Source organism: Gigantopelta aegis, chromosome 2 (assembly GCF_016097555.1).
Source record: "Gigantopelta aegis isolate Gae_Host chromosome 2, Gae_host_genome, whole genome shotgun sequence".
NCBI lineage: Eukaryota > Metazoa > Mollusca > Gastropoda > Neomphalida > Peltospiridae > Gigantopelta > Gigantopelta aegis.
The window spans coordinates 53,490,849-53,514,334 of NC_054700.1; the positions used below are offsets into that span (position 1 = coordinate 53,490,849).

General features: G+C 39.5%; 1 protein-coding gene across 1 annotated transcript; it reads right to left on the reverse strand.

The window, feature by feature from the left end:
- Window positions 1–8,830: 8,830 nt before the first annotated feature.
- LOC121389049 (probable G-protein coupled receptor No9) lies at window positions 8,831–21,703 on the reverse strand. Its single transcript, XM_041520668.1, has 2 exons — window positions 20,947–21,703; window positions 8,831–9,087 (listed from the first exon to the last, which is right to left on the reverse strand). Exons 1-2 carry the CDS (start codon window positions 21,701–21,703, stop codon window positions 8,831–8,833), a joined length of 1,014 nt encoding a protein of 337 aa, XP_041376602.1.
- Window positions 21,704–23,486: the final 1,783 nt, after the last annotated feature.

Genomic DNA, 23,486 nt, shown 5'->3' on the forward strand with positions numbered 1-23,486 from the left:
GTACTATCCTGTGTGTGGGATGGTACATATAAAAGATCTCTTGCTGCTAATCGAAAAAGAGTAGCCTGTAAAGTGGCGACAGCGGGTTTCCTCTCTCAATGTCTGTGTGGTCCTTAATCATATGTCAACCGTAATTAAAATGTGTTGAGTGCATCGTTAAATAAAACATTTTCCTTCCTTTGTATCCAAATGTGTGTTGCAGGTTTATAGATGAACTAAACTTAGTGTCCATTTTCATGGGCTGAAAGAAGGTTCTGCGCATTTAAATGAAGGCGATAGTCTCTATTTGAGAAGGGGGGGGGGGGGGGGGGAGAGACGTAGCCCAGTGGTACAGCGCCGTCGGTGGGCCCATTGGGCTATTTCTCGTTCCAGCCAGTGCACCACGACTGGTATATAAAAGGCCGTGGTATGTACTACCCTGTCTGTGGGATGGTGCATATAAAAGATCCCTTGCTGCTAATCGAAAAGAGTAGCCCATGAAGTGGCGACAGCGGGTTTCCTCTCTCAATATCTGTGTGGTCCTTAGCCATATGTCTGACGTCATATAACCGTAAATAAAATGTGTTGAGTGCGTCGTTAAATAAAACATTTCTTTCTTTCTTTTCTATTTGAGAGCGATGGTCCTAACGTCCACTTAAGAACCTTGGTTGATCATATTTGTAGTGGGATTTACAATTTACGTGGACTCAGTCTGTTACAATCTGGTGGTCTCGTTCCAACCAGTGCACCACAACTGATCAAAGGTCGTGGAAAATGCATATAAAAGATCCCTTGCTGCATTAAGAATTACCAAATGTTTAACATCCAATAACCGATGATTAATTAATCAATGTGCTCTGGCGGTGTCGTTAAACAAAACAAACTTTTAAAATCTTTCTTCACTAAAGTATAATATTCAGCGTTATATAGTTACTAATTCTAGTAATACGAGGTTATTTAAAATTGTTTTTAATTTATTGCTGTTATTGTTATTTGTTTGGGTTTTTTTTTTAAACAACACCATGTCTCGGTCATGTAGACCACCTGTCTCTGTTCCCCTGGGGTCGGAACGTAACTGAGTGGTACAGCGCTCGCTTGATGCGCGATCGATCTAGGATCGATTCCCGTCGATGGGCCCATTGGGCTATTTCTCGTTCCTGCCAGTGCTCCACAACTGGTGTAACAATGGCCGTGGTATGTACTATCCTGTCTGTGAAATGGTGCATATAAACGATCCCTTGCCGTTAATCAAAAAGAGTAGTTCGTGAAGTGGCGACAGCGGGTTTCCTCTCAATATCTGTGTGGTCCTTAGCCATATGTCTGACGTCATATAACCGTAAATAAAATGTGTTGAGTGCGTCGTTAAATAAAACATTTCTTTCTTTCTTTTCTATTTGAGAGCGATGGTCCTAACGTCCACTTAAGAACCTTGGTTGATCATATTTGTAGTGGGATTTACAATTTACGTCGACTCAGTCTGTTACAATCTATCATAGTGGGATCGATGTAAACAATTACTGGAACTACTAGTTAGTTTTTTTGTTTGTTTAACGACACCACTAGAACACATTGAATTATTAACCATCGGCTATTGGACGTTATATGTTTGGTAAACTCTCCGATCTCACGACTTCTACGACTGTCCACATGCTAGTCTGAGTGCTCTTACAACTCGATTCTCGTCGTATGCATCTCCTAGCATTATACTACTATTACATGGCGACCTTAAAGGCACTCAGTCACGAATTTAGTGGGCCTTATTTCTCTAAATATGGATTATATTATTTTGGTTTTGACACTGCGGTTATTCGGGGGATGCCCGTACGTGACTAACAAATAATATGTCACTTCTCTGCTCTCCAAATAGCCGTTATTTTCCCTGAATTATGGACTGTCGACATAATTCAATTATGTTTACAAGATATCAATAATAAGTGGGATATGGTGGTTATGTAGATGGTTCAGTAAAGTACTTTTAGGTACAAATCAATTGTATATATTTTCAGATAATACTTTTTGGGTCATTAATTAGGTCAACCATCTGTGACTGAGTGCCTTTAACAGACTCCGATTCCGTTAAACAACTACTCAAAATTTTATATCTATCAATGTGCATTGCATCTGGAGCCGACGAAAAAATATTTTCACTGAAAACATAAATTGGAAAAACGTCTACCAGACACTAAAATGTTAAGCAGACATTCAATTTGGACTTAATTGTATATCACAATTTTGATTTGTTGAAAATAACGTCATCAATTATTTCGGTTAAACAATTATCTATACGACTCGCACTCTAAAGTGTCTTGTGGACAACTCACTCTTATATCCTTTTTATCACTACGATATCGTAAATTTGGACAACACAGTTGTTATCCATGATCAAAAAGTAAAGTTTGTTTTATTTAACGACGCCGCTAGAGCACATTGATTTTTTATCTTATCATCGGCTATTGGACGTCAAACATATGGTCATTCTGACTCTGTTTTTAGAGGAAACCCGCTGTCGCCACATATGCTACTCTTTTTACGACAGGCAGCAAGGGATCTTTTATTTGCGCTTCCCACAGGCAGGATAGCACAAACCATGGCCTTTGTTGAACCAGTTATGGATCACTGGTCGGTGCAAGTGGTTTACACCTACCCATTGAGCCTTGCGGAGCACTCACTCAGGGTTTGGAGTCGGTATCTCGATTAAAAATCCCATGCCTCGACTGGGATCCGAACCCAGTACCTACCAGCCTGTAGACCGATGGCCTGCCACGACGCCACCGAGGCCGGTTTATCCATGATCAAAGCCGTATCTCTGCACAGTGCAGTCAAATGGGCGTTTGATTCACGAATCTCTATCTAGTGCCTCGTCTATAGGAGGACCGCCATTCCCGAGGAGATACTTTACTGAATGGTGGAGCAGGGGGCTGGGGGATCTAGCACCCCCAGTAATAAAAAAATATTATTGGTAGTAATTGGAAGAGATGAATTTTACTGTAAAATGCAGGCAATTGCATTTCAGGACATTTAGCTTTGCGCCCTCGATCTCAGTCATCCCTCCGCCATGTCTACTTGCTTCCGCCGTGCCTGATACACCCTTACAGCACCGCTCAGAGGACTGCCACTCTCAGACTAGTTTACTAAATCAAAACTAGCACAGGACAGAGCTCACTGGAATACATACAGCTGTTATGACATGCACTCATGAATCACTGTCAAACCTGATTATTTATTAAACTAACAACCTGCAAATTCAAGCAAGTTTGTTTTGTTTAGCGACACGACTAGAGCACATTAATTAATTAATCATCGGCTACCGGATGTCAAACATTTGGTAATGACTCGTAGTTATCAGAAGAAACCCGCTACATATTTCTTAATGCAGCAAGGGATCTTTTATATGCACTTTCCCCACATATAGGAAAGTACATACCACGGCCTTTGACCAGTTGTGGTGTACTGGTTGGAACGAGAAAACCCCCCAATCAGTTGAATGGATTCACCGAGATGGTTCGATCCTGCGACGCAACCACTTTAGGCGAGCGCTCAACCGATTGAGATGAATCCCGCCCCGGCTGCAAATTCAAATTCAATCCATACAGAATGATTTTTGTCACTAAACGTAAAGTTGGCAGGTGTGCGGCGAGCTAGGGAATCGGTCTCTAGAGTAAAGTTATAAAAGTCATTCGGACTACACGTTATCAAATTGCACGTTGTCGTCAGTTAATTTATTCAACGTTTAAAGTTCACCATTTTTTCTGCATTGGAACAGCTTAACTGCAGAGAACGATTTCGGAAATACTGGTGCTTCGAAGGGGTAATTTCCTCGTGCATTGCCAAACTGTAACCAAAAAATAAGCCTGGACTTCCCAATTTGTAGCTTTGAAGGTTGGGCTTGAAAACCGGGTTAGGATACCTTAAATAACGTTTTAAACGCATGCACTCATTTTAAAAAATATACACAACTCGTGAGCACTATCCCATGTGAGTGTGTGTAAATAAAAAATATCAAATTACCAAACGTGTGACATCCCGTGGACACTCCACACACACACACACACACACACACACACACACACACACACCAATTGTGGTACACTGGATGGAACGAGAAAAACACCAATCAGCTGAATGGATCCACTGCGGTGGTTCGATCCTGAGACGCAAGCACCTTAAGCGAGCACTCAACCGACTGAGCTAAATCGCGCACCCTAAATAATAAATGATTTATATACAACAGATTCACAATAACCATGAACTGAAACCCTTTAGAAATGCACCACACAGTTAATCTCCTAAAAAAGAAGATTTATTGAAATTGTATCACTGTGAAAATGTGTTCCTGTGAACTTCATTCAATGGTGAACACTATCATCAACACACATATGAACAGGTATGAGTTTTTATTCCGTGATACTAGATGCCATATCCGGGGAAAGAGCAGGCCATGGCATGGCATTGATGTTGTTTGCAGCTAGGAACTGCATGCTCACACGTGTCGTATGAGGACTAGCATTATCTTGCTGAAAGTCATACAGGTGAGGATGTGCTTTGAACATTGGCACAACGATAGGCTATAAAACCATCACACTTCCGCCACCCCAACGATTGGCCTGGCGCACACAACAATCCGTATAACGTTCTCCGCGACATCTCGACACACGATGACGACCATCAGCGTGATGCAGACGAAAGCGACTTTCATCACTGAATAGGACCTCTCTCCAATCACGTCTTCGCCAAGTTTGATAATTTGGCGATCATGAGTTGATCCGGTTAGCCTGAACCTTCCATTTAACCTTGTTATTGTGGAGTGGTGACAACTGAATTGTCTGGCAACAGCTCGAATGGAAATTCGACCTTGTAGCAAACCTATTGCTTGACTGCGTTGGTTTTCTGACAATCGAGGCATCATTTACTCTATTTTACAAATGTTTCGAGGGAAAATCACCACAGATCGGTGTAATTGATATGGTTACCAAAAATTGTAAAGAAAACTAGGTGGCGCGTTACTAAAGGAGTTCAGTGTATGTGTGTGTGTGTGCGTGCGCGCACACACACACACACACACACACACACAAATATATATATATATATATGTATCGATGTATGTATGTATGTATGTATAGATCTATCTATCTATCTATCTATCTATCTATTTAATAAATCAAAGTTCTGAAATTGCCTCACCAGTAATAACGCGTCATTGCGATTAGCACAAATGTAGTTTGGCGTCACGCACTTTAACTAAATCTCATAAAAATTTTACGCTCACGTATACGTCTTGTTGGCTGTGAACAAATGACTTATTAACAGCAAATGTGAAAACATTACTAACAGAGTTAATAATTTTTAATATCAAATGGATTTATGTATATTTTGGGTATATATATTGTCACGTGCTAGCAACTATGAAGAACAGCACGACCCAAGATTTTAACAATATTTATTTACAACAACACATTTAAATAACTAAACACAAAATACATCACACCCTTTCAAATCACCTTTCAACCAAGTATTCAACACATTCCATACAACATACTATTCATACTTAATCACAATAATAATAAACAATATTATGTCGTCACATAATATTGTATGTAATGTTCAGTCTTCCGTGAGAACCAAACCCCCACAGTCCATAAAGTAATTCACCACATCTTCACCATCCAAATAATAATTAACCACACCTCCACAGTTAAGAAAGAAATTAACTGAGTTGTGCTATCTTATGTCCACCATGATTACCTTCTTCTTAACAAGTTCTCCATGTTCCCAGTCTGTCACCACATTATTAAAATAATAATAATAATAATGTTCTCTGAGCACGAACAGTTCCCCCGTTTTACACACCACGTGTACTGTATTTACTACGTACACTTCTCAGGCCGTTGAGAAATTCACCATTGAACTACCGAATACGCCATAATTGTTCATCCTCCATCCGGGTCCACCAAGAATCCTCTCGATGACTTTGCAACTCTTACATGACTAAGAGCCTGTGATGTGACGTCATGTAATACCTTGTCAGAAACATCACTACTTCAAAGATCCACCATTTCGTATGGAGTAAAAATAAAATAAAATAAAATATTTCTATAATCACCATTTTGTACCACATAATTATATCTTTACCATAATATATTTCACATGCCACTTTATTCACTCATTTAGAATACATTCAATAATACATTCCTTTCTTCTATGTCAAAAATTCCTATTGGTCACAATGCACAAAATACATAAACTTCGATACACTGCATGTTATCATATCACGACTTCATACATGTTACATTGTTTAACATTCAATGTTAATATTTAAAACATAAAATAAAATAAATGCCTGCACTCACGCTCTTATACCAGCTTAAATCCACTTCCAAAATATCAGTTTTAAGTTAACATACTTCCGCCAAATGATATGTCAAGTGTGACCAATACATTTCATTTCAATTTATGTTCGTGCTTATATCCAATTACGGTTCAAACACGCTGTCCTGGACACACACCTCGGCTATCTGGGCTGTCTGTCCAGGACAGTGGGTTAGTGGTTAGTGAGAAAGGAGAGGGTATAGTTGTCGTACACCTACCCATTAAGTCGTTAAAACTCGCTCTGGGTGGGAGCCGGTACCGGGCTTCGAACCCTGTACCTACCAGCCGTATGTCTGTGGCTTAACAACGCCACCACCGAGGCCGGTAGTGACCAATACATTCAAACACCCTTTTATTGAACACAGCCACTCATACCCAATCTTACAATACATGCGCCACACACCAGTTCATGGCCATACTCTGCACTCGTCCTCACTAGCCAAGCTTACAATACATGCGCCACACACCAGTTCATGGCCATACTCTGCACTCGTCCTCACTAGCCAAGCTTACAATACATGCGCCACACACCAGTTCATGGCCATACTCTGCACTCGTCCTCACTAGCCAAGCTTACATCATATGCGCCACACACCAGTTCATGGCCATACTCTGCACTCATCCTCACTAGCCAAGCTTACAATGCATGCGCCACACACCAGTTCATGGCCATACTCTGCACTCGTCCTTACTAGCCAAGTTTGCAATGCATGCGCCACACACCAGTTCATGACCATACTCTGCACTCGTCCTCACTAGCCAAGCTTACAATGCATGCGCCACACACCAGTTCATGGCCATACTCTGCACTCGTCCTCGCTAGCCAAGCTTACAATGCATGCACCACACACCAGTTCATGGCCATACTCCGCACTCGTCCTCGCTAGCCAAGCTTACAATCCATGCGCCACACACCAGTTCATGGCCATACTCTGCACTCGTCCTCGCTAGCCAAGCTTACAATCCATGCGCCACACACCAGTTCATGGCCATACTCTGCACTCGTCCTCACTAGCCAAGCTACACCTCTTTTGTTACATAAAACTAATCTTAATTTTTATCCCAATCTGATTATAATTAGCTCTACTGGTCTACCAGTAGATCTGACAGCATTGCGTGGACTCCCATGTCCAGGTGATATTTTGTCTGTAAATAATAATTTAAATATTGACCAATCACACTTCGCCTTTTATAACGTTATTCGGGAGAATGTTTTTAAATTATTTTCAATCACTGGCATGATTTTGCAAGTAAGGTTTTGATTGGTCGAATGAAAGGTCAACTGGACATAAGCTCCAACGGGGTTAATAGTAATTAATAGTTTGCTATGCTACACTTTCCAATAATATACTAATACAAGTGTACAATGATTATGTAGCTCAATACAACACTTATAAAAGAATAAACATTACAAAATACCACATTTAACTTGTGACACTATGAAGTACCCCTACTAGATGTGTAATGGATGTATTTATAAACCAAAGTAATAATATGGCCATTATTGATCAATATTATTGGAAAGAATTTAAAGAAACCAATGATTTGTGTCATATACAGCATGTTATATATTCAGAAACAATGGACTTCATTTGACCTTGAAATGTAGATCGAATTGACTAATTATGAACATCCAACAAATCAAAATGTAACGTTTGGATATTAAGCGTCACAAAAAAAAAACATTTTTAAAGAGTTTAATCTCCTCTATAACTGAAATTTGGTGTCTGTCCAGTGGGCTGTTGTTTTGGGGTAGCAGCAGATGAGAAAAAAAGACTTTGACGTACCATTAAAAGCATGAAAATTCTCAGTTAACGTACATGTTTAGAGTAAGAGTTACAGATCTGAAATCTACACATATTTTTACACACGAATCAATGTTCAATCTGAGGTTTTGCTCCACCACTGGTGGGGATTGGTCCTCTGTCGCGTACTCTTATGAATGTCATTGTAAGGGGGTAGGGGTGGGTTTTGTCTAGACTGGCGAGGAACGTTTCTAAAGGGTTTGGGGCCATGTTTCCCGGAAAATATATTTGAAAGCAAATTTGCTTGGACCCTTACCCTCCCCCAATTCCATTGTTCAAAGTACCGGCCTTGGTGGTGTCGTTTTTGAACCATCGGATATAAGGCTGGTAGGTACAGGGTTCTCAGCCCGGTACCGGCTCCCACCCAGAGCGAGTTTAAACGACTCAATGGGTAGGTGTAAGACCACTACTCCCTCTTCTCTGTCACTAACCAGTAACAACTAACCCACTGTCCTGGACAGACAGTCCAGATAGGTGAGGTGTGTGCCCAGGACAGCGTGCTGGAACAGTAATTGGATATAAGCACGAAAATAATTTGAAATGAAAAATGGAAAAAAAAAAACAATTGTTAAAATTTTAGATGTACCTAGAACAGTAACAATAATAACAACAACAACAGTATCATATAAATACACAGTCACAACGATTTGAACGTACACGCTTAATCAAAGAAACCTCTATTAGTGTGAGTGTGATGATGTTTGTTGGGTCGACCCATTCGTCCCAAGTGGGGTCTCATGCCGAACGTGACGACACACACACGAACAAAACAGGCGCTTGTAGTATTTCCTGACGACCGGAAGTTTGAACGCGTAGATGATCGGGTTCACGAGGGCGTTGCAGTAGGCGGAAATGCTGCCGTAGACAACGTAGCTGCTACTTTCCTCTGACGTCATCCCTCGTAGAAATCCGTACAGATGCAGCATTATGACAATACCTGAAAATAGAGTTATCTATTTGACATTATATATATTTATCATCCATTAAAGGCTTTTGTAGCAGGAGATATCGCTTCTTATAATCTTGATTGGTCAAATTTTAATCACAAGACATTGTTTTGTTCAGTGTATATTAATTACTGTTTAACTTTATTACTGACACCGCAATTATATACAGTCTACTTGCAGTGGGCTAATTGGTCTATACCAATTACTTAAATACCGTAGAAGACAAACGGAATTTGTGGCCGAAGCTGCTACAGGCAACGTTTCCATGCTCTTCACTAGCGATAGGTATTATGAACATTAGGAACAATTTTGTATTGAGATATATATACTCTTCAAAAGAAGAAACGCAAAACCACATTGTCGTAACATTTGGAGAATTGATTTAATTATTGAATGGTGAGTCCGATAATTACCAAATGTTGCAGGATTGTTCACAATTCACTCTAGTCCATTGTGAGTAAGTGATAGGACACACCACCAAGGTCAAGGTCATCTGGAGTCAATACCGGGTGTGGCCTCCGCGTGTGTTGACAACTGCCTGGCACCGCCTGCCCATTGAAGCAACCAGAGTACGGATGACGTCCCGGGGGATGGTGGCCCACTCGGCCTGCAAGGCTGCTGCCAGCTCGGGCAGGGTCTGGGGCTGTGGTTGTCGCTGTCGGAGGCGTCGGTCCAACTCGTCCCATAGATGCTCAATTGGGTTCAAATCCGGTGATATCGATGGCCAAGGAAGGACATTAATGTTGTTGTTCTGTAGGAAAGCCGTTGTGAGGCCTGGCGTTGTCATGTTGGAACACTGCGTTGGCGTTGGCCATAACTGGAACGATGTGTGGCCGGAGGATCTGGTCAATGTAGCCCTGTGCATTCAGGTTGCCCTGCACGTGGACCAGGTCAGTTCTGCCAGTGTGTGAGATGGCTGCCCACACCATGACACTACCCCCGCCGAATCTGTCCACTTCCTGCACGCAGTTTGCCGCATAACGTTCACCACGACGCCTATACACGCGACATCTTCCATCATGACGTCGGAGCAGAAATCGGGACTCGTCACTGAACCACACCTGTCTCCATCGCAGTTGAGGCCATTGTCGATGAATCTGGCACCACTGCAGTCGGAGTCGACGGTGTTGTGGTGTTAAGATGACACCTCGAACTGGACGTCTGGCACGAATTCCTACCTCACGTAGGCGGTTCCGTACGGTCTGGTCGGATATCCTGCGCAAACCTGGTATTGCTGCGGCTGTGGAGGTGGCAGTAGTCAATCGTTCCCGAAGGTGGCGTACCCGGATGTAGCGGTCCTGCCCGGGGTAGTGACCCGTGGTCCACCGGATCTAGGGAGGTCACGTGTTGATCCATGTTGCTGGTAACGGTCCCACAGTCTGGAGATGGTGCTTGGGGACACATGGAATGCCCTGGCAACGGCCGTTCTGGATTCGCCTGCGTCTAGTCGGCCGATGGCATTGTTTCTCTGCGGTTCACTGAGACGTGGCATGTCCTGGATTGTCAACTGTCGGCCAGATACAGAGGCCAGGCAAGCGAACACCCTGCACTTTTATACTGTCGGTGTTCATGTTGCACGTGCAGACAACGCACGTGCAGTGGTGACATGGTTTGCACGTGGCTGCGTTTTTGCGAATATTCACATTTTGGAACTTTATTGTACAGTAGCTGCGTTTTATCGAATGTAACCGTGGGAATGTGTTTGGGACATGCAATGACCTTATATTCACAAAGCATGAACCGGTAGGAAACATAAAATCGGAGTTATAACCCATTTGTACCCTTTTGCGTTTCTTTTTTTGAAGAGTATATATATAGAATATCGGGTTACTACGTTTTGAGATCGTGGTTATTTGTGAGGTTTAGATAACGGTGTAACAGGCTCGATGAAGCTCGCCTGTTACAGAGTTATCGAACAGAGCCATAATAACCACGATATCAAAACGTAGTAACCTGATATTTTTGTTTATCATGCAACCACTTTAAAGTTATATTTTTAAAAATATGTTTCAGTCAAAAGCAGTATAGACAGTATTAGTTTTATTGTGTAGAAACTACTACCGGAAGTAGGACAATAGCAGGTGCCTGAAAGCCTAAAAGCTATGTGTTTCCAAATTTTAAATAAAATACTTTGATTATATTTCAAAGTCTGTTGTGTCACATTACAATTTCTATACCTTTTTCTGTGAAAATAAACTCAAGTTTATGTGTGACCTGAAGAAGATCTACATCAATGGCTGCTAGTGACTGTGACGTCAGACGCTGTTCTAATGTAAACATTCTTTGCAGGAAGCTACTTGCTTTTTTGTTTCAAAATATTTAATTCAAAACGCTAGCTAGTTCCGAATGGGAGCGAATAATGGAAAATTGAAAAATAATAGGTAATTTGACGTTACAGGAAGTGTAAATTATATATTTATTTATGCAGTTCAACAATTATTGCTGAAAATGGATGTTTGAAAAATGAGAAAACCACATACCTAGTGACCTGAAAACACTTCGAATTATCAGGTAGGGGTTATTAGGTCAATAGGAAGCATGGTTGCATGATAAATAGAAATATAGGTACCTTGGATGAGTATATTTATCATAAAATTTTACAGCGGGGTCTCAAAAGTATTCTGATGAAAGTTTCCAACAAAATTACGAAAACACACAATACAAAATTTTTACAAAGAGTTGATAGAACCAGTCGAAAGATCGATGTTCACAGATACCCTGTTACAAATAACTGCTCTGTTCCAGGGGAACGGGGAGGAAGGAAATGTTTTATTTAACGACGCACTCAACACATTTTATTTACGGTTATATGGCGTCGGACATATGGTTAAGGACCACACAGATATTGAGAGGATACCCGCTGTCGTCAATTTACGGACTACTCTTTTTGATTAACAGCAACGGATATTTTATATGCACCATCTCACAGACAGGATAGTACATACCACGGCCTTTGTTACTCCAGTTGTGGAGCACTGGCAGGAACGAGAAATAGCCCAATGGGCCCACCGACGGGAATCGATCCTAGATCGATCGCGCATCAGGCGAGCACTGTACCACTGAGTTACGTCCCGACCCCAGGGGAACAGAGACAGGTGGTCTACATGACCCAAACATGATGTTGTTTAAAAAAAAACCCAAAACCAAACAAATTAACAACAGCAACAAATTAAAAACAATTTTAAATAACCTCGTGTTACTAGAATTAGTAACTGTATAACGCTGAATATTATACCTTAGTGAAGAAAGATTTTAAAAGTTTGTTTTGTTTAACGACACCAACAGAGCACATTAATTAATTAATCATCGGCTATTGGATGTTAAACATTTGATAATTCTGACACGTAGTCATCACAGGAAATCCGCTACATTTTTCTTAATGCAGCAAGGGATCTTTTATATGCATTTTCCACGACCTTTGATCAGTTGTAGTGCACTGGTTGGAACGAGAAAACCCCCAGTCAGATTAATGGATCCACCGAGGTGGTTCGATCATGCGACGCAAGCATCTCGAGTGAAATAAATAGAAATAGTGATTCTGTAAATTGTTTTCTAATACATACTTTCGTACAACACGTTCACACAGTGACACGCCTTTCTGGATATAACAAAATAGACAAACCTTTTAAAGGGAAATTCCTGAGTTTGCTGCATTGTAAGATGTTTCCGACTAATAAAATATTTCTACGATTAAACTTAAATATTAAATATATTTTCTTATTTATAATATCAATGTCTCTATATTCAATGTGTTTCTGGTTATCTTAATATTTGTAAGAAGCCCAAACTGGATTTTGTCTTCCGAAAACAAATATTTTTGGAAATAAAATAATATTTAACCTAATACAAATATTAGAACGATTAGAAACACGTTTAATATACAGCCGCTAATATTTTATGCAGAAAAATATATTTGATATGTAATTGCAGTCGTTAAAAAGTCTCTGTTAGTCGATAACATCTTAAAAATTGCAGCAAACTCAGGAATGTCCATGTAAGCTGTTATTCTGTTCAATTCATTATCTCCTGTATAAATATACTCGGCCCTATTTTCAGATAATATTTGTATTATTTTTAATAATAGAGGTTTATACAGTGCCCATTCTCTATTTAATCGTTCATTTTCACATATACTAAAGGTGAAGCTATACCAAATACAATCCCATAGGCGACCACATCAACACTATATCAACCAAACTATGACCCATAAATATCAGTACTACAACCCTTACCTCAAAGTATTAACTGAAGAAAATGGTACCTTTCGTGGCTGATTTTCGATATAACCAGATGTTTTTACAACACCCCTAGTTTCGCACAAAATTTGAGTACTTTTTTTTTACAGGTACTCCATACATGTTTCAAGCTCAAAGCTACTTGACACAGTGGTATTAGATGAAATAAAATTGCATACATTTTTTTTTACAACCAACACACTCACATGTATAACCAATCACAGGACTTGTGGTGTTAACTTCTCTATCAAAAGTTCGGTGCACCTCAAACTTTGACCCAGCTTGGTTTAGTTTGTTCTCTCTTTTTTTTATCGACTGTAAAGTTCGTGTTTGAAATAAATAAGAATTGATTTTGTATTTTGTATATAGAAACACTTTGCAAACAATAAAATGAGATCAAGCACTTTGTTTTTATTTTGTTTTGATTCCCATTACATCAAGTTCAACACAAAGGTTCGTATTATTACATTACGTTGCGCACAAGACGTGGATGGCCAGTACATGAAATCTGTCCACACAAGCTGTGTACTTTTACAGGAATAATTTTATCGTTTTGAAAAATGTTCAGCTTTACGAGAAATCTATTGGTAGTTAATATATTGAGGATATTTGATGTTTTTTGTCAAATATGATTTATATCTCACCTCGTGAAGTTTGCAATCATATCTCACGAGTCGCGCTTCACGAGATCAGATATAAATCATATTTGACAACAAAAAAACCGCATGAAGTTTTCTATTTATTATATAACTTTTGGCAATTTACCTTTATTTTTAAAATGCTAGCAGCAAAATAGTTCCAGCTTTCTTACAGTGAAGATAACACTTTCTACAGTGACGATAACACATTTTAGAGTGAAATAGTGAAATTTTCACTCTAAAATGTATTATGCTCATTGCGTGACTGATAACACTTTTATTCCACTGATTTTAAGATATTTCACTAAATATTATATTATAAATATTCTCAACAGAATTCAACACTGAAACCATGCGAGGTTTGTATCTAGTGTAGTTTAAAAGTTTAGTAAATGTTTTAGGCATCTCCAGATTGTGGTCAAAACATAACTTTTCAGGTTTATTACTGTCATTGGAGGCCATTAAAGTATAATATATATTATTTGGATCACAGTGGTAAAGCGCTCGCCTGATACGCTGTCGGTCTAGGATCGACCCCCGTCGGTATGCCCAGTAGGCTATTTCTCGTCCAAGCCAGTGCACCACGACTGGTATATCAAAGGCCGTAGTATGTGCTATCCTGTCTGTGGGATGGTGTATACAAAATATCCTTTGCTACTAATGGAATAACGTAGTGGGTTTCCTCTATAAGACAATATGTCAAAAAGTACCAAATGTTTGACATCCAATAGCCGATGATTAATATATCAATGTGCTCTAGTAGTGTCGTTAAACAAAACAAACTTTAACCTTTTTGTGTCATAGACCTTAGACGTGAGAATGTCAACCAGACAGTCGTTTTATTTTTTTGTACATAGCAGTTAAAGCTATTTCATTACTGTTTCCATGATAAGAAACAAAATCAGTGTGTATTTGATCAAATTGTTTAAAGTTATTGAGAGGTATGAGTGATCCATTACAACCAACCAACAATCTTTAATGTATCAATCAAAACAGAATTTGTTTCTTATTAATCCTTATATTATTATTTAAGATGGGTTCTGTTAAAACTTCTTTAAAGTTACATTCCCTGGTTACCATATTATAACATCATGTACAAATGTGAAATACAAGCTCAAATGCACGTTTAAAAAAGTCGTGTGTGTTCGCTATGAACGGATATCGTCAAACGTATACGCTTGATTCGTCGCCTGTGCCGCCATAGCTCGGCAAAGCACAAACGACAGCCTGTTGTCAGTTTCAGTTAACACGTGCGTTTGCCGATTTCAAATTGTAGGGTTCGTCTCAAAAAATTAAAAGAGAAATCTTGCGCTGTAGTTGAAACCGGTTTGATCTTGACAACGTATTATCGACAGTCGTACCTTCCTATTTCAGAATTGATATTTTATAAAGTGTTAGTAGAACTTTCAAAGTTTAGTTTGTATACGAGTAACACATTAATCATGTATATATTTTTAAAATAAAATATACTTAAGTAGACAATGAACGTTTTCACTTCTTAATTTTACGTGTTAAAATCGACAAATTCAAATAAATATTATTTCGTTTGGAAAGGGTAAAGTTGTGGGTGGGGGTGTTTAACGACATCAAAGATAAAGCATATTGATTTAATAATCATCCGAGCCCATAAAACCGTAAATAAAATGTGTTGAGTGCGTCGTTAAATAAAACATATCCTATCCTTCCTTCCATCTGCTATTGGATGTCTAACATTTGGTAATTTTGACATATAATCTTAGAGAGGAATCGGGTGCATGTGCAGGGGAAGGGTATTGGAGGTCGAAAACCTTACTTGCCTAAGCTTAAAAAAATTTGAAATGTATTAATGGTGGAGCATGGCCCCATATAAACTTCGCTCAACACAGTCTATAACCCCAACCCCGCTGAAATCCCGCACACGCGCCTTGGAAACCCGCTACATTTTTTTTTAGCAAGGGATTGTTTATATGTACCATCCCACAGACAGGATATCATATACCATGGTCTTTTTGTATATCCGCCGATGGGGATCGATCCTAGACTGACCGCGCATTTCCAAAAAACCCACCTTTTTAGGTCTAAGTAATGAATAAAAATAACATATAGTCTTGAAAAATTTTACGTTAATCGAACACAGTACCCTCTTCCTCTACCCCTAGAGCGTTACGTAATTAGTAACGCCCCCTTACATGTAACGCGTATGCCAACAGCTGACCACTGTCAAAATTTCAAGGCAAATCCAACAATCACCGACCCCTGGAAAGGCGTTGTACCATACCTCTATGGATATAAATATGTTTTGGAGATATGAGACGACCCCTCAATCAAGACAGTTAAATTTGTTCAAAAATTGCGAAATCTCACGTGATCTCATGTTGGGGAATTCTATACTTGTGATGAGCCAGTGAAAACCGAGATCGGTACGAGCCCGTCAAAAGTGTTCGACTTTCAAAATCATGGCTTTGTTTTTGACCTGGATAAGCCAGCGTAGTGAAACCAATGCGGTGTGCGGCGTCATATATGCACCAAACGTAATTGGATTTTCTGTTCTATATGTTTAAATAATAAAAATAGTCCAGGGAATGTAGTTTTAAAATAAGTTATATTGATTTTATCCTGCAGGGCTGCTAAGGCCTGTAAACAATATTTCCAAAACTGGTTGAGGATATTATTTGAGATTTTATTGCAAACTAACTGCCAAATAGTGTACATGTGTAATTGTTTCCCATTTGTGAAGACTCGGCTAAAAATAGATATATTTTTCTATTTAGTGTCTTTGATAAAAAAAATAAAAAAAAGTCAGTTTTAAAGAGCCATTAGAATTGTATATATAATGACCACCCCAAGACCCCTTCCTTTAATTGATTTACAAATATGCGCACGACTCATCCTGTCTCTTTTATTATTCCATAAAAAAACTTAAAGGGAGTGTTATTGAGTTTGGAGAGAAAATCGCCTCGGGTATTTGGTAGAGTCAAGAACAAATAATTAAATTTAGAAATAAGTAATGACATAATAATGACTATTTTCCATAATGAAGTTGTAATCCTATTCATCAATTTATTGATTATTTGTTTTATTTCATACAATTTATTTTTAAAATTCACATTGACAATTTATTTGAGTTTCTGTGCAAAATTTATTTCAGATATCTTGAACTATGTAAGATTGCATTCGATTTTAAGATTGGGTAAATATATTGTAGTGTTATTCTGTTTAAAGCCAATTCTTATAGCTTGAAACTTTTCATAGTTTAGTTTAAAGGCATACTGTCACAGACCACTGACCTATTTAATAACCTAACAAAGTATTACCTGAACAAAAATAATTTGATTTGTCAATAAATGTACTTTATTCAACCATCTTCATAACTACCATACTCCATTTATTAACGATATTTTGTAAAAAATAATTGAATTATGGCAATGATCCATAATTAAAAAACTAAAATTGCCGAGAGCATTGACATGGATTTCACTCCATCATGGTTCAGTTAAGGTGATGCGATAGCTAGATTTGGTTTGCAACAATTAATGCAATTTTTATTTATTATCCATTTTTAGAGAAATAAGGTCCTTAAAGGAATGCTAAAGCAAGGCTTTTGGACTGGTGTGCATATTCAACGATACATAATGCACATTATTGCTTAATATCAACAAGTATAATCTTATAGTTAATTAATAAAATGATTAAATGTGACGGCTATTATATATAACGGGCGCAGCCATTTTGTACCATCCAAGTGAAAACGCCCTCTGGCGAGCTGGTGGTTACGTAATACCTAACGTGTCACGTCAGGAATTAGTCTTCGCACTGAAGAAACAAAACATACCTGATTTTTGCGGATGCATCGCAGTGTTCTGTAATAATATCTATCCCAGTAACACAGCAACGTGTATATGTGGTTTACTTTTCAATACAAAATAAACCACCATTGTCAAAGTGTTGAAATAACTATTATATTTTGTACATAAATTAACCCATGTACTGAAATAATAGTCGGAGTGTTTTCTTGCTTAATTGGTATTTTCTTTCCGTGGCCTGTACCTGTGGTTCTTGATTGGCAGGTGTATATTTAGACGGTCCCTAGACACTGTGTCTAGACACACTAAAAAGACGTGCCTCTTTTATTAAGATCACAGGGTATTGTTTGATAACCTCAAATCGTAATGGACTTTACCAGCTTTATTACTGTAACTAATTCTGTAAAACCCTTGATTAAGTAGACGTTCCCATCTAAAATCACAAAACTGACCATTTACGTAGTCCCAGAGAAAAGAAAATTATCACTTGGGTATCGAACCAATAGGCCTAATAATATGCATTTTTTCTTTGGATTTTTTTAAAAGAAAAAAAATACTATAACTCCATTTCGTTATTTTGATGCAAATTGAAATATATTTAGCTAAATAGTTTATTATACTATCAAGTCATTTATGTTGTTTTACAAGTCAGGTTGATGAAAGCGAAGCGCCTTGTCGTAAATTAGAGCATTTGTTTACACTGTGCATAGGACTAATAGAGAAGTTGGACCTGAACTGACGTCACTTCGCCCCAAGCTAGGCCTCAGATTACAGTTATCTTCCCATTTGGTTGTCCAAAATCCGGAAGTTTCACCGCGCAAGTAGTCTGCTGTTTGACTGTGATTATTTCATGGCAAACAGCTATGAAGTAGCAACTGTTTGACTGAAGTGACAGGGGATAGCATGTAGTTTGTAAACATGTGTAACTTGCTGACATTGAAGACTTGTTTGTAGTAATTCCGGCCCATGCAAAAGTAGTGCTTTTTGTGTAAAATGGGTGTACTCCGGTCTGGTTTAGAGGGTGTGTCTGTTTAAACCAATATGCTGGGAGAAAGAGCCGGACAACAGGGGTTGTCCTTTTCAGGGTATGTGTCCCCCATGCAGGCAAAGGTACATACAAAACTTCACGGGCCTGCTGATATTAATAAAAAATGTTATAGCCACTAAGGCTATATAGAAACATATAGCGAAATTAATTGTGGTCTGAGGCCAGCTATACCACCGGTCGTCACAAAAGCGAAACAAAATGGCTGCCCTCAGTTGGCAGGAATAATCACTGTTTTTTATTAATTCTAAAATTACGCGTTTTTTATTTGTTAAAGTGTCAGTATGTGTTGGTGGTCCGGGTATGCATCTTTCCAACACACAAGGCTCTTGTTGGAGTTTAGTCTACCTTTAAAGGTCCGGGTATGCATCTTTCCAACACACAAGGCTCTTGTTGGAGTTTAGTCTACCTTTAAAGTGTCACATCTTTCCACACACAAGGCTCTTGTTGGAGTTTAGTCTACCTTTAAAGTGTCAGTATGTGTTGGTGGTCCGGGTATACATCTTTCCAACACACAAGGCTCTTGTTGGAGTTTAGTCTACCTTTAAAGTGTCAGTATGTGTTGGTGGTCCGGGTATACATCTTTCCAACACACAAGGCTCTTGTTGGAGTTTAGTCTACCTTTAAAGGGACATTCCCTTGTTTGCTGCATTGTAAGATGGTTCCGACATCTTTAATAGTCTACCTTTAAAAGTTTGCTATTTCTACGATTAAAAACTTACATACATATTAAATATATTTTCTTGTTTAGAATATCAGTTTTTGTATATTCAATGTGTTTCTGGTCGTCTTAATATGTGTAAGAAGCCCAAACTGGATTTTGTCTTCAAATAATTTCGTACGTACGAAAAAATCTTTTTCAGGAAATAAAGTGAAATGTAACCTAGTACAAATATTAGAACAACCAGAAACACGTTTAATATACAGCCACTAATAGTTTATGCAGAAAAATATATATGATATGTAATTACAGTCGTCAAAACGTCTCTGTTAGTGGATAACAACTGAAACATTGCAGCAAACTCAGGAATGTCCCTTTAAATCCGTGACAGTATGCCTTTAAGACTCGATAAACTAGCAAACAAATTAAGAGTATCAACAGTGTTCAATAATAACTTTTTGATACCGTCCAAGATGAAGTCTGTATCATCCCCATATTGGCATATAACATGATTTTTATTTGCAATATGTATACCAGTAATGTCCTTATTTGTTCTAATCAACCAAGCGAGAATCTCAACACAGAGCCCTGTCTAACACTCCTATCTATAGGAAACCAAGGAGATATATTTCCATTATTTGTTAAACAATATATAATGTTATTATGAAAGGTATGTATGTACCCAATGTCTAAACTGTACTAAAAAAAAACCCCAACCTAAACAAACGAACAAAAAAAAAAAAAAAAAAAAAAAACAAAAAAAAAAAAAAAACCAAATGAACCGACGAAAAAACCCAACCCCACAAAACAAATCCTCACCCCATAAAACATGGGGTTTTTTCGATTGATAAATTAAGGATAAAGTACTAGGAAAGGAATATTTGTTACAGAACACCTGAGCCCATTTCAAACCACAGACATTTGATGTCTAACATTATTTCAACACAACCTCCTCCCCCCAAAAAAACAAGCCCAAACCCAAACAAAATGAAAATGTTTTAGATACTGTTAGTCACCAATTGATAATAGTAATTTTTAAAATCCCACTTATTATAATGATTAAAACCACTAAACCGAATGATAAATACTCATGTATGTTTTTATCATATACATTTTAGCTGATGATCAGTTGAAAAGCTTTGTATTCTCACACATCTCAACAAAATCAGAAGCAAAGCAAAAAAAAAAAAAAAACCCAAATAATAATGATAATGAAGATAATGATAATGATAATGATAATGGTGATAATAATAAACCGCCAAAAACGCACCCAAAAACAACACAAAAAAACCCACACCAGAAAATATTATCAAAATTCTGGGTTACGCTAAGCGATGACACCAAGACACACTTTTGTGCTTTCAAAGAAATTAAGACAGAAACAAAAATCTGGTGTGCTTAAATTAATCAAGCATACAAGGAACTCTAAGTTTTAAGCAAAGGCACGGAGGAACATGTACCTTTGCCGTATTAAAACCAAATACATACCCATGGGTGTCCAACATAAAATGTAAGCTCCGCTGATGATGACGACGGTCTTGGTTAATTTCCAGCTCTTCTTGTCAAAACCGAGGCTGTCCGGTCCCACCTCCAGGTTACGTATAGCTCTCTGGTGCTTCCTGGCCACCATGAATATATGAGCGTACATCACATTGAGCATGAAACTCGGAGAGAAGTATGTCGCCATGGTCAAGTGCAAGAAGCCATCACTAAGCGTCCCCAGGTAACTACAAGGAACACCCCCGGGTATCAGTGCCTTGTGCCATCCCATGATGGGCAAGGCTCCGTAGAGGAAAGACAACACCCAAATGATCGCTGATGCGTAGATGACGGGTCTCCGTTTAAAGATGATGATGTGTTTGTAAGGGAATATGATCTTCACGTATCTGTCGGCGGTCAGAAGGACAAGGTGAAAGACCGAGGACTGGGAGAAGAAATGGACGAATCCGAGTCTGATGTAGCACTCCACCTTTGACTGGAAGTTGACGAGATTGTAGACGACCGTGTAGACGACAAACATGCCGGTGATCATGTCCGTGACGGAGAGGTTGGCGATGATGTAGTTGCTGACGTCGCCGTCGGAGGGGTTTTCTCGAGTCATGGCGTAGAAGACGACGGCGTTGAGGAAGACGACGAAGACTCCGATGATGAAGAGGACGATGTTGACCATGAGGTACTCAAGAGTGACGCCTTGGTCGTGCAGACCCCAGAACAGAACTGAGTCCAAGTCTTCTGTCGTATTCATCGTGGTAGGCAAATCGCCAGGCAGATACGTCTGTTATACATAATCCTTTGTACAATAGGCAAACATCTACAGAAATGATCCCAAGTCTTCTGTGGGAGTCATCTTGGTAGGTAAAGCTCAATGCTGATGTGGTTTAAAAAAAATAAAAAAATAGTCCTTTGTAAAAGATCTACAACAAATATTTATCGTCGTAAGAAAAATAGTAGAGAAATAGGTCACTTTTAAAAGAAAAAGTAAACCCTGTGTAATCTGCAAAAATTATCCAGTCTTCTATTGTATTGTTACAAATGGTAGTCACCATCTAACAAGTGGTATTCGTTTAGAGGGTTTGTACAATTTCGTAAGTCATTGGTGTTGATACGGTAAAATACATTACTAAATAAAACGACTATACACGTTGCCACCGGCAAAAAGCCCCCCAAAACGGATGGTTGTCGATATTTAAGCATCCAGTAATGTCTATCATTGTCAGAACAATGTCAGAGGTCCAAGCTGGAGTTGTCGCAGGCAGTGTTCCAAAAGGTAGGCACGAACAATGTCAGAGGTCCAAGCTGGAGTTGTCGCAGGCGGTGTTCCAAAAGGTAGGCACGAACAATGTCAGAGGTCCAAGCTGGAGTTGTCGCAGGCGGTGTTCCAAAAGGTAGGCACGAACAATGTCAGAGGTCCAAGCTGGAGTTGTCGCAGGCGGTGTTCCAAAAGGTAGGCACGAACAATGTCAGAGGTCCAAGCTGGAGTTGTCGCATGGGGTGTTCCAAAAGGTAGGCACGAACAATGTCAGAGGTCCAAGCTGGAGTTGTCGCAGGCGGTGTTCCAAAAGGTAGGCACGAACAATGTCAGAGGTCCAAGCTGGAGTTGTCGCAGGCGGTGTTCCAAAAGGTAGGCACGAACAATGTCAGAGGTCCAAGCTGGAGTTGTCGCAGGCGGTGTTCCAAAAGGTAGGCACGAACAATGTCAGAGGTCCAAGCTGGAGTTGTCGCAGGCGGTGTTCCAAAAGGTAGGCACGAACAATGTCAGAGGTCCAAGCTGGAGTTGTCGCAGGCGGTGTTCCAAAAGGTAGGCACGAACAATGTCAGAGGTCCAAGCTGGAGTTGTTGCAGGCGGTGTTCCAAAAGGTAGGCACGAACAATGTCAGAGGTCCAAGCTGGAGTTGTCGCAGGCGGTGTTCCAAAAGGTAGGCACGAACAATGTCAGAGGTCCAAGCTGGAGTTGTCGCAGGCGGTGTTCCAAAAGGTAGGCACGAACAATGTCAGAGGTCCAAGCTGGAGTTGTCGCAGGCGGTGTTCCAAAAGGTAGGCACGAACAATGTCAGAGGTCCAAGCTGGAGTTGTCGCATGGGGTGTTCCAAAAGGTAGGCACGAACAATGTCAGAGGTCCAAGCTGGAGTTGTCGCAGGCGGTGTTCCAAAAGGTAGGCACGAACAATGTCAGAGGTCCAAGCTGGAGTTGTTGCAGGCGGTGTTCCAAAAGGTAGGCACGAACAATGTCAGAGGTCCAAGCTGGAGTTGTCGCAGGCGGTGTTCCAAAAGGTAGGCACGAACAATGTCAGAGGTCCAAGCTGGAGTTGTCGCAGGCGGTGTTCCAAAAGGTAGGCACGAACAAGTGGCGTCTGTGTTTAAAGGTGAAGTACAATATCCACGAAAGTTAAAGTTTGTTTTGTTTAGCGACACAACTAAAGCACATTGATTAATTAATCATCGGCTATTGGATGTCAAACGTTTTTGTAATTCTGACACGTAGTCGTCAGGGGAAACCCGCTACACTGTTTCTAATGCAGCAAGATATCT

What these genes read in the sequence shown, in the direction of transcription:
- LOC121389049 (XM_041520668.1), bottom strand. Translation starts at nt 21,703, where the DNA reads ATGAATACGACAGAAGACTTGGACTCAGTTCTGTTCTGGGGTCTGCAC. An exon ending in TTTATGTTGGACACCCATGG is followed by an intron (nt 9,088 to 20,946) that starts GTATGTATTTGG and finishes CTCTATTTTCAG; the next exon opens with GTATTGTCATAATGCTGCAT.